This window comes from Hetaerina americana, unplaced genomic scaffold, assembly GCF_022747635.1.
Source record: "Hetaerina americana unplaced genomic scaffold, ioHetAmer1.1.p SCAF_15, whole genome shotgun sequence".
In the NCBI taxonomy this organism is placed as follows: Eukaryota; Metazoa; Arthropoda; class Insecta; order Odonata; family Calopterygidae; genus Hetaerina; species Hetaerina americana.
In genome coordinates this window covers 12237797-12250494 of record NW_027286625.1, presented here as the reverse complement: position 1 = coordinate 12250494, position 12698 = coordinate 12237797, and the positions used below count along the sequence as shown (strand labels likewise).

Sequence of the window (12698 nt, the reverse complement as noted above, 5' to 3'; positions counted from 1 at the left end):
CGTTCAAAATCAGCAGGTATGTAAGCTAACTTCAGAAATCAAAAATTAGTTTCAAATATTAATTTTGTATTTTAAGGTCGTTTCAATAAAACACTAATTTTTAGGTAAAGTTGAATGGCTGCAGAAATATTTTCCAGTTTTCGCCGTGTCGACAAAATACATGCAACACCGGTCTCGTTTAATAATCCTTATGGACTATCCAGGACTTAACTTTGATACGTACGTTGAGTGAATGAAGAATAATACTCCCGAGTATGCTAATACTCACCCAGTCCATTGTCTCCGTCGAGGAAGTGGTCAAAATAGTAGGAGGCCTTCGAGGGCATGAGGTCCATTGTGAACGCGTCCACTTCCATGGCTCTCCCAGGGCCGACGGCGCTGCCGTTGGCCGCGGACGACAGCCTTTCCGGCGTCACCACCGTCTCCGTCTCGTGGTAGTAGACCATCCAGACGGAAGTGACGTCATCTACAGTCGGCGCCGTGGAGGAAAAGTCACAAGGGGGAAACAGAGGGCGGCGCGGTTAAATCGGTCGCATCGTCTCCGGCGGAAGTTGGAAAATTTGCATCCAGCGAAAAAATGTCGAGGGCCAACAACTCGATGAAAAAATTATTTCCCTTATGATTTTACCGCCGGAGGGTACTGCGAACATGCACATGAGAATCTATTTCCTTCTTTTCGAAAGCCATTTACTTCCTCCTATTATTAGTACTATTATTCTTCCTCCTAGTACTATTATTAGTACAACTAATAGTATTAGTAGAACTAGTATTTTTCGTTGGAATGATACTGGGTTCCCAATAAATATGGGCACATTTTCATTGAACAATTTCAACTTATTGCGTATCATTTAGCGCTAAATATATTAATAAAATCCCTGAACATTCTATCGTTAGCGATACAAATTCTGAAATTAAAAATAACACTTTAATATTATTTAATAAAAAAATCGGATAAGCAAAAAATGAATGGATCATATAAAATCTGTTATTTATTCACTCAATTTTGAAAAAACAGCTCCTTGCTGAAAAAAACAAGATATGTGTCATGTGGCTGATTTGGGTTTTTTTATTGAAGAGAGGTTCGTAAGATTAGGGAGAATATCATGCAGGAAAGATTAGGAATTTCATAAGAGTTAGGGGAAGAGAAAGAGTTAGTGAAAATATTATTACTTTTGTTTCTTTTTATGAATTATATACTGCACGTATATCTTAAAAGTATATCTTGTTTATATATTTATATAATTATTGATAGGTCATGCTGAGAAATCAGTACGAAGGCTCTCGCGGTGTGAAAGAATTGTAGAAAACCTTAAAACCAACGGTACTTTTTTTCGGGTCATGGCGAAATTCTCTGGAAATTTTGAAATATAACGACGCAGTATATTTAAAATGAGCTCAACCCCAATTGTATGTCAGAATATAGTAGCAGGCCTAGTTAATATTTGTGTTTCATTCCACACTCCTTCCTATTTACCCAGGATTGCAGAGTCGAATTATTATGATTAATGATTATTGATTATTGATATATGATATTATGATCGATGATTATTGATTAATGTATACTGGTGGTTTGGTCCCTAGTAAAGCCTATAAAGAGTCGAAATCGCCTTGTGATCACATAAGGGTGGATGTTCCACCAAATACGTTCAAAAATGAGAGCATATAATGAAGTGGAAAGGCTCTTTGGTACCATTACTCAAACCTCCCAAATGCCAATGTTTTTATTCGGGCCCATGCTGTGTCATCAAATATTTGAAGGAATTTAGTTATATTGCTAACGGCCCCCATTCTAAAGTAAACAATTGAAATAAAGTTACAATGAAAGTGACCCCGCGGACTGTGATCCATTAAGTGACGTCGCTGGTGAACAAGTGTACGTATTTTTTCATCGAATTCCAAAAAATATGTATTATTTTACTACCGTTTGTGGAGCAATGAAGTGTTCCTAAGAACATGCGATACGCCCCTGTGCGTATTTCAACGATGATCGCTCGTAAGTTTGCCACGAGGGGTCTCCATTTTTCTTGTCGTCGTCCGTTTTCGCATAGTCTCTACTCTTTTTGAGGTATTAGGATTAAAACATACGATTCCATTATTCCACCAACTATTTTGCGAATCTTCCGGCTTACGCAACTCATCACATGCAGTCAGAGCTTCGAGAGTGCCTTCATTGTTTCCTTTTATTCGACCTCCGATTGTGTGTCGTTCCTTTTACCGTTTGATTCACGATTCAATTTAATGATTATCGATAAAACATACATGAGGTTCTTCCTGTTTTCAACGATGTTTGGAACGAGAGAAACTAGTTTATTAAAACTAATTAATAAGTTTATTTTCGCTCTTTAATAAGCTAATTATTTTTTAAATTATTTTGGTTCACATAATTTCTTTGGGAATTTTTAGGTGGTCAGAGGGCTAGGGCATTCAGCTGCCGACCGGAAGGCCGGGTGATGCCTCTCTCTCTCGAGAAAGCTTAGGTTCTGATAGAAGTAATAGATTCATCTATAAATTTACAGCTGGTAATAAGAAATAAATTCATCCCCTCCCGTTCAAACTCATTCCCTCCTTCTCTCTTTTCAATCCAAACTCGAATTCTTAACAGCACGCGCTACATGGCGACGGTGTCTACGAGTCGACTTCCAGTCTTGTCTCTCAGTTCGAAAGAGGTGTATTAGAGGTTTTTACAGACATGCTGACCGCAATCAGAAATTACGAGCGGATCATTTGTCTATTCAGGGGTATATCCAAGGAAGGGACGGAGTAGTGATGGATGAAAAATAAGATACCTGTGGCGCCAATGTCAAAGGCTTCTTATTATTTATAAAAAATAAAGAAATTTATTACAAAATGGCGTGTGAATGACCAGTGTGCCCTGATTGCAATAGTAAAATTGGATGTTTTTCGAAGTGAATTTGCCTTGCGAGTATCATTCCGGCCTAGAGGCCGTTTCTTTGATGCCAGAAAGATATATTTATTCCCAAATATGTATTGCTTGCAATGCATAATATCAATTGCTAATCTTTTTATATTTTTATCCCAATACCGTTATCAAATGGAACTATATATAATAACAGAATTGTTTAGTGTTAAAAAATTCTAAAGGGCGATCATTCATAACTACTAAATTGTGATCCGAGTCCGCATCCGCTCCCGGGAAATGGTGGGAATTGATCACGCTAATCCTAAATATGTACCTAAATATAATACAATCTAACTGATACCTTTCTGAGTCACCTGGCATTTTCCCTGTATACCTACACCTTTTGTGGTGTCTAAACCAAGTTTTGGTGATATCTAACCCCTGTCTCCTGCAGAATTCAATTGCTTTCTCCCCGCGGTCATTCCTCATGCCTAAACCGTAGTCCCCCAACTCATCACCATCTTTTCCTGCGCCTACGGTCGCATTCCAATCCCCCATCACTATCAAATGTTTCCCTGTAGGAAAACACGCGATTAAGTCCTCTAACTGATCGTATATCCTATCGACTTCTTCCTCTTTATGATTGCTTGGTGGCATGTATGTATACCTAAACAATGACTAAGCTCGTCGGTTCAGATTTTATCTCTACTAGTAATATCCTATCTGTTGCTTTATCTATGTTAACTATGCTCCTTCCTACGTTTTAATTAAATGATTGCAACCCCTAGCCGTCTCTCGTCCCCTCCGCTGTATATTACTCTATAAATATCACTCCAGTAATCCCCGCTCTCCTTCCATCTCACCTCCATAGATCTAAAACATCTATATTGCCTCTTTCCATCTCTCGCTTGATATTCTCTAATTATTCTGTCCCCAATATTGTCCTGAAATTCAAATTTCCTATTCCATTAATTCGGTCTTCTTCTGCGTTTTCTGTGCTGCTGCTGTAGGTTTTGCTTTGCAGTGTTGATTGTAATGCCAAAATTCCAGAAAGTTCCATCCGATGTAGGGAATTTCCATGTACGTTTGATACCGACAAAATAAGTTAATACGAAGTATGATGCGATATATGCGATGTACATAAAGATTCCGATTATTGAGAGCCTGTGATGTTTGTACGGGGTGGATTTATACATGCAGGTAAATAAATTACAGCTTCTAAATAGGGTAATATTTTCTTTCCCTTGCCTTGATAAGACTAGTTCGTTTCTAAATTAATCCACGTGACCTTTGAAAGTTGAACCGGCAATCATCGCAATGGTGGTGATAACATGTTGATAATTGGATTAGTGTCTAAATTTGCCGAACCCTATTTTCCGGTGTCCCGTACTCTCTGAGATACTGCATATTTACATATCCACGCATGCGGATTCACCTACATAGTGCATGGATAACTTCTATTGTATCTGTATGTGGCAGCAAAGCAGTTCAACTCGGGCAAGCGAACATTGAAATCAGGACGCGGGCATCAGAAGTGAGAACTGAAACTGGACGAAAGGCATAAATCTTGCCAATGAAAGGAAATAGATAACCTTCATTAATGAATATATTTTATTCAACATTTTTTTACTCCTATATCGAGAAAACTGGTAGAATACTGCTAATAATGTGTAAAGAAAGGTGATGCCAGCCTCTGAGACGTTAGCGTGGAGAGGAAAGGTAAAGGCAAAATGGGCGGAAAGTCAAACGATGAAGTTCTAGATACGGTAGGAAAAGAGAGAAGGTTTTACGAGAAGTTCGAAGAAAAGTTGAAATGGAGAGAAAAGAGAACACATACTTAAGTTTTGGCAATGGTACGGCGAGAAAGACAGCTCTTGGGAGAAATTCGAAGAAAAACAGATACCAAGATGCAGTGAGATGCTGAAAACGGTAATGGAGGGGAGAAAATTGGGAAAATGAGACAGAGGGAGGGAAAGACCAGGCACATTGAATGGAATTAAGGAAGGTAGAAAGTATGCAGAGTTGAAGAATGAGTTAATGTAACGTGAAGCATGACACATAAAAACCTACTAGCCCTACGATACTGATTATTTTTTTACGTTGTTGCCAAGCCCGCCTTACCTCGGATAATGGAGGTTCTGATGTCAGTGCACATTAAACAGTCGGAATCTCTTACATGATTATTATGCATAAATTGGAAGCATATCTCTCTAGCGATGATTATTAAAATGTGTTATTAATATCATCTTAGGAGAGATCATTGCATTAAAGATTAGAGAGATCATTGCATTAAAGATTAGAGAGATCAAGTGTAGACCCAACAGGTTTAAGATGTAATTTTTCCCATGAACGATAAGGGATTAGGATAAATCTAAACAAGGCCACATCAGCCACAGCGGAAAAAAAAGTATTTTTCTCTTTTTATTTGAAGTAGCTAGTATTTTGTCATTGTTTCATCTAACTTTATTTCATTGTCCTTGTCACGAAAAGCTCCTCTCTAATGCCTAGAGAAGTGTACCTCACTGAGATACCGTAATGCATGAACCTGCAGATATCATGATCTCCTGAATTATTTTACGTCTGCTGTAAGTAAAGATTGAGTAAAAATCAATTTTTGATGTTGCAAGACTGATGTTGAATCACCTCTGCCACACACTAGAGGTCGCTTGCATGGTATCATGCAGATGTACGTAGTTCATCGGTCTTATGGTCCCTGTGGCTTCTGAAATAGACGGGTAGTGCGGAATTCGGCTGTGAAGTGCGTGGTTTAGTCACTCGTCCTCGTGACCCGTCCCCCACCCTGCCAGCCCTCCCCACACCACTCTCTCCCCTCCCCCTCCTCTCATCCCGCCTCGGCAGGACACGACAATTGTCTCATCGTCCAATTCGTCGACGCGGAATAGAGCTCTCGATCGACAGACACCGCTTAATCCCCTCCTAGCCTGCTTCTGCGATAAGCCCGCACCAGCATTCTACCCGCCGACCATCTCTCGACCGCTGATGACTCGCGCCCCACCCCCGTTACAACGTGAAGAGTGGGGAAGACGGCGATAAACTGTTTAGGATAATAGAGCGATCTCATGTCTCGGGGCTCCGTATCTTCTCTCCCCGTTCCATTCGCGACTCACTTGCCCGCGGAAAAGGTTCATGACGGTCGCCGAGCGGACGTCCCGCGGTCTGTTGGATACGTTGAATCAGCGGAGAATTCACCCGCACCGATTCGCTGAATCCTACTCTGTTCGCGTCGTGCTTGGCGGCAAGTGGTGACCCTTCGCCGGCATCTCCGAATCGTTCCCCGCCGGTCCAATCCACCTCGGTGACGGACCTTAAAGGCTTTGTTCCGTGACTTCGCCAGCGATTCAGTATGTCAATTCGGATCTTTCGCGGGTGTGGACGGTCGAAAGTGGTGCCCAACCGCTGGTGATCGTTCCTCGGGCGAGTGCGAATGTACATTTCGAGGATAACTCCATGAGAATGTGTGTGGAAAACAAAAATTTGTAGGTGGATTCAATCGATCGTTCTTAGGCAATAGAATCTCTGCTGTCTGAGCTCTCTGGAATATCATTGAACGTCCAGCATCCCTGGTGCAGTCGATTTGGAACAAGTTGAGTAATTGACCGCGGGGAGGTGCAGTGAATGTCTGTGGAGTACCCGGTCGTACACTGGAACTTACGGAGGTGAATAGAAAATATTTTAGTGGAGTTTTATATACTCAAGGGAATATCAGCCGTGTGTTCACGGTTTTCGTAAAATAAACTAATATAGTAACTGAAATCGTTTGGATAATCCATGCCTTCTCTGAAGACGGACGTGATCCATGTGGTAAGTGCACCTGATAAATTAAAAGGCTTAGACTATTTGAGTCCCACTATATGATGTACTTCCTTGCTTTCGTTTCTATCTCTCTCATTGCAATTCACGTGATCTGAAAACGTTGTTGCCCAAATGTACGCTTTGCTCTTTAATGTATGAAACCCAATGAACTATGATCAGTTTACGCATGTGTTCACTTCATTGAAAATTTTCGGAAACAATCGAAAAATTATCGTTAAGTATTCGTCGTGACAACTCATATTTTATTCGCCCACGAATCAAACTAGTGTCTCTCGAATGCAGGTATTTTATGTTACCAGAAAGCCATTTTCCCTTCAAAGTGAAGGTGTTGGCGGGGATAAAACGATAATTACGTACTTTTCGCTGTATTTCCTCTTGAGGTATCGCAAAAGAGATAAACGCTTCAATCCTTAAGCGGAATCAGCGGCATTCAGTGAAATCGAATGACATTGTTGCGTCGATTCTCCACCAGTGGGTGCATTAACCCGAGAGCGTGAATGATTATACTAAATGCATTATGTGTATTTTCATATAGTGTTAACGTTTCACCTGTGTTGTGCTAAGCTTCGTATCATTTAAGCATTCCATTATTTATTTCGCACATTCTGTAAGTTGTACTTTCCCTCAGCGTACAGTGCAAGCAATTAGTTTGGTAAGGAGATATTAGAACTGATCATGTCCACTGCCAATTTCTAAGTTTTCTCGAAAGACCTTACTTGAGTAAAAGCTCAAAAAAGGTAAAATATTCCTTACAATCAACCATAAGTGAATTTATTTTATAAATTTTGATGAAAATAAAATGAAGTTGCTTTGTAATGTTCAGCATTTTACTTGCAGTAGCACCTGTACCTCAACTGGTTCGAACGCTTCCTCATCATTATCAAGAGTCGGTTAGTAGACTTCTTGATAATGACGCGGTAGCGTTGAAACAAATCGAGGTATCTAGGTTAAACGTAAAATGGGAAAATGACAAAATACTCTTATTTAATTACTTACTTTAATCTATCTTAGCCCTTGAATGGAGTAGCGCACGAAAATGAGAATACCTCGAGTCGAAAGTATTCCCAAAGTATTTTCATAATGAAAGATATTGTTCGTTACGGTATGCTTCGGGGCTCTTTTGGCGCCTATACATGTACATGCGCTACTTGACCCACAGCAAGACTTTCTATCACTCCTAGCGTTTAAATTTCGCGCGATGCATGACTATAAAAAGTGTGGGGATGACATCGGCTAAGCGATGCTCTTAAACGCATTGCAAGTGATCCCTCCGTATCTGGTTCCTGATAGCGACGGAGGCAATTCCAACTATTGTTAATGTGTTTAATCCTTAAAATTTTAATTTTTTAAAGTCCATTTGAAGAACGGTTGACCGCCGCCATGGTCAGACCATCGGAAGTAAGCTAAAATTGGTCTGCAACAACTCATTGATTTCCGCTGTTTAAATTTAAAAATATAACGGAATTTCACGCAGTTTTTTGTGAATAAATTAAATAAATTTTTCGTATTTGAATCGTCAAAACCTACATTATCAATGTTGCTAAGTTTAAAGTTTTGAGTTAAAGAGACGTCTTTCGTTTATTGTCGCCTTTATTCAACTTCTCTGCTAATTGGAAAGCATGAATGTTTCACGCTCACAGAGAGCATATAGAGAGAAGAGGTGGGAAAACGAGTCCAATGACGGCTTGTTTCACATCTGCTGAAGATTTTATCAATCCGTGTCCCCATATTAGTATCAATGAAAGAAATCGTAAACAAAACTAACTGCAAAAGGATTTAAATTATTCATGGATTTCAGTCGTTTGTGGAAACCTCATAGCGATTAATCGGCAATTAACTTCCTGATGAATAGCAGAGAAATCGAAGCTTACTCTTTTCAATAATTCATAGACAGTGGACACAGACTGATTTATGAGTTTAAGGGCTTTGTGAGTTTATGCGACGGTCGTTTGCGCTCGTGAGTAATAGTTCAAATATTATCGGGGTCCTCACTGTTTTGAAATAACAAATATGGCCATGGCGCGCACTCTTGGATTATCCCTGTGACAGATCCAATGGCTCTCTGTTCGCGCTGTATGCAAACACGAGGAAATTATTTTTCAAGGGTTAGTGCATCAGCCCTACCTGTTTTCACTTATGAATAATATTTGTCCTGCAAATGTAATCGATCGATAACTCTACTGGGAATTTTCTGTAAGAAAATCCTCCTCTTGCAAATTGAAATTTCTCCTCGCCCATTCCCAACGTTAAACTGTAAATTGTGATCTCGCCGTCCCTAAAACCTCAATTACTATGAGTTATTTTTGAATGTAAGTGAACAGTTCGTTACTTTCATAATATGAGTGAGCATCATCATATTTAATGTATTAATTGGAAACTATCTTAGAATTCCATTCTAAAGTTATCATTTAAAACTTCATTGTCCACCGAAGTTATTGAATTGATCATAGCAGTCGGTATGAAAATTATAATAAATTATCCCTAGAGATACGTTTATAATTTTACCTTTTTGTAGTATCATTGTATATTCAAATAGATGCGGTATCTTATTCTTACATTATCACTGGCGTCTAGTCGGTGCGTAGTTATCGGCAATAAGTTAGTGAAAGTTATGTTGTTATCGGTAATCTACCGGTTAAGATAGGTTTTTGTTGGGCAAAAGTTATCAAATGTGTAATTGATATATAATAGCAGGGGATAATTTATTCTCAGATGCATGTAAGATATTATGTCACGCTGAAAATGTTCCCAAACCAAAGAAACCTAAGGACGTAGTCAGAGGAAAAGATTGCCCCAAAAGTCCACCCGTACGCATCACTGCATTTGGTTATATGAAATATACACAGTATTGCAGAGCCATAATAAATTTTAACAATTAATGTATTGGAAAACTCACATCAGGTTTCAACTACACCCCGTTAAATATATTTATCGTGTGTAAAAGCTTATTCTTCATCATTTGACTGGAGTCTTGTTCCTCAAATTCAAATACAGTTGGCAAGTTGTCCGCACACAATCTAAAATGCAATTTAAAGCCACTGAAACGCATTTTCAACTGGATTATTTACATTATTTTTATTTTTTAATGCACGAGTGTAATACGAAGTTTTACAAATTGACTCCTAGCTTTGATAAACGAGTCCCAGTAATTCCGGGTTTCATATGTGGCACCTCAAATGATGGGCACGCTTGTATCCAAACTAAGGAATATATTATTTATTATTACTAATTCTGATACGCGGGGTATTATTTTATTTACCATTGGGAGGAGAGGAAGCGAGGAATGGGTGAACAGGATTCCTGTTGAAGGGTTCCTAATCGCCGCCTTGGCTATTTTACCCACAGTTACGCCCAGGATGGCACAGATAATCGATTTCACAACGCTTTAGTCCAGCAGAGCTTGCCAGCAGATGGTCGTTTTAACTTGATGTATGTATCAAAATTTGATAGGCATTTATCATCGACTATTCATGAACATTCTTCTCCAAATGTTTATACATTGTCTTAATTAAATATATTACAGTCAATGGATGGTCTTTATGCATAGCAAGCAGGTTTAATCTCTTATTCAGACTCTATGACACACTATTTTTTAAAACTCATGCACTGAGTGAATCATTCCGATATTGTCATGCATTTCATGACATACAGGTATATCCTTTTGCAACAGCAAGAAATTGATCACAAATTGCTGAATTGGTAACAATGCATAGAATATCATAAGCACAAGCACATTGGTGCATTAAGAAAACATTATTGCGTTTTCCATGACTTCTGTTTGTTTTCAAAGCTTGGAACTTTTCAATAATATTTAAATATGAATATAATGAATGCAAAAAGTCCAAGTATCTAATTATACATCTGATCCAATTATGTTGTATGCCAATGACGTAAAATGTTTCATCGAAATCAGTTATCATGTAAACGGTTTTTGATATTTCTCTTCACTATCTTTTTTCCACTCTTTTTCTATTGTAATTTTAATTTATTCCCTCCTTAATTCGTGCAATTGGGTCACATATAGACGATGACTTTCTTGCTGCACGTATCTACTTGTTCTTAATTTATTCTTTCTTTAACATGGTCATCGATTGATTGTTTGACTGAATTTCAGGGGTTGTCAGAAAATGGTCGTTTTAACTTGTTGTTCACAAGCCTTATTGCGTTCAATTTACATTCTGTTCGACCCGTCCATTGCATCTTCTTTTTGTCAGAATACACACACACGTCTTAAATCAATTAGACACGTACTTCCCATGATAATAATTTAATGAGAACACACTGACCTCAGGCCTTTCTTTGTCTCTTCTCATTCATTTGGAAATTGGAAAATATTTTTGTGTCTCTTGATAAGTAAAAATGAGCAGTCTCTATTTCGATGCTACAGGGAAAGTATCAATACGTTGTGTTGTGTTCTAATCTGTTTTGAACGTAATGAATTTCACAACTATAATGGTAGAAAAAATCAACTTCAATAGGCTTTTTTTAGATTTGACTTGCACGGTCAAAACTTAAATTAGGATATTAAATTATTTACCTCAAATTTAGCGTTTGATTAGACTAATATTTCGTTAGACCGAATCTTGGCGACGAAATGGCCATACGCATTTGTGCTATTATATATTATTATATATTAATTTAACTGAAGGCTTACTTAGACGCAAGAACCCTTGCCCGCTGACGCTTCTGGGTGCAAACTCACCGCACCGCTCGGATCTGCAGTATTGATACTGAACAACGACCTAGAACTTGAGATGAGCTGGCGATATGAAGGAAAACATAACTCTCCATTGCGAAATTTTAATGAAAGAGCCGTGCATCTTACCAGGCTTAATGGAAATGCTCTACCGTTTCAGCAGCGCAAATGACATCTGCTGTCGATCGGCCTCCCATAAAAAACTACAACTACCGTTTAAGCTTTTTCGCCATTATTTGCTGACCTTAGCTTTGAGGAACTGCAAGAGTCTATCTGTAGCTAATAAGAAAAGTAACATGTGGTACATTGATATTTGTGTTTTATCGAATTAATGCATGCCATGCATATATTAATTATTAACAATAAACTGTTATTGACCTTGAGGTGATCGCGGAAGTAGACTTAACATATTCAATATTAATTCACACGCAAATAATACGTCATGTTCCATTGTTTTTTTTTAATTAAAGTCACTCAGCACGATGCGCGAATCAATAAAATGTTGCTTTATCTTAAGCCGCACGATATTTCCATAAGGAATCACTGAGGGAGGCAAAAAACCAAGGTGATTTCTTCAGAAGCTGAATAATCTTAAAATGTATTTACCAAGGTCCGACATTTGGTTCGGCAATCTGTCCAGTGTAATTAATTTAGAAGCCAATTAAATTGTTGACATAAGTGGGTATGGCTCATGGGAAGAATATATATGGGAAGATTTTATACTGGTGTTCTCGAAAATTTTAAAATTTCTGAGTTAACGGTTGGGGGACAGGACAGACAGACATAAATTTTAGAAACTCCGCCATTAGTCACTTTGTGTACATTTATAATGCCCATGATAGTAGAAAATACAAGTTTGTAGATTTTCACAATATATTTAAATTAAAAAAGGTAATAATGACCCAATTTTCCGAATCCATGGTCTATGAAGTAGAAAATATATTTACATATGGAGTTTTGGAGCAAAGTTGTGTGAAGTACCCTAGTCCATCAAAAATCTACCCTAGCCCGGAAGACTATAGCTGATAATATCCATGATTTACACCTTGTGAACTTCATTATATGATTATGAATTCATGATTTTGAATTGCACTAGAAATATATCTTTATAAAGATGTTGGTATCTGGTATATCCTCTGAGGATTGGACTGTTTTTTCTCCTTTTTCTAACTGGAAGGAAGCAAGCTCACATTCTCTCTTCAACCTAGACAGTGTCTGGTAGTAGTACGAGATTCTTGACCAGAACGATTCAGTCCTCGAAAAGCCCCCACTCTTGAAATAATCTTTTCTAAGGATCACTGGAAACGA

The 12698-nt window shown here is 38.4% G+C and overlaps 2 protein-coding genes across 4 annotated transcripts in view; one reads left to right on the top strand and one right to left on the bottom strand.

Moving 5' to 3' along the window:
* Positions 1-12698, top strand: part of LOC139686804 (E3 ubiquitin-protein ligase RNF13-like) — a 113035-nt gene that overhangs the window by 15141 nt on the left and 85196 nt on the right. Inside the window, exon 1 of one of the 3 annotated variants that reach the window (XM_071583854.1) lies at positions 5810-6537. The exons of 1 other annotated variant lie outside the window; for it this stretch is intronic. The gene's annotated coding sequence lies outside the window, so the exon portion shown is untranslated. Of the gene's footprint in view, positions 1-5809; positions 6538-6558; positions 6683-12698 lie in introns of those variants that run through there. One more of the 3 variants, XM_071583857.1, reaches the window with a different exon arrangement.
* LOC139686805 (protein takeout-like) overlaps positions 1-12698 on the bottom strand; it is a 54422-nt gene that overhangs the window by 20492 nt on the left and 21232 nt on the right. Inside the window, exon 6 of the mRNA XM_071583862.1 lies at positions 269-466. Within this exon, the coding sequence (XP_071439963.1) occupies positions 269-466 (198 nt within the window). The remainder of the gene's footprint in view (positions 1-268; positions 467-12698) is intronic.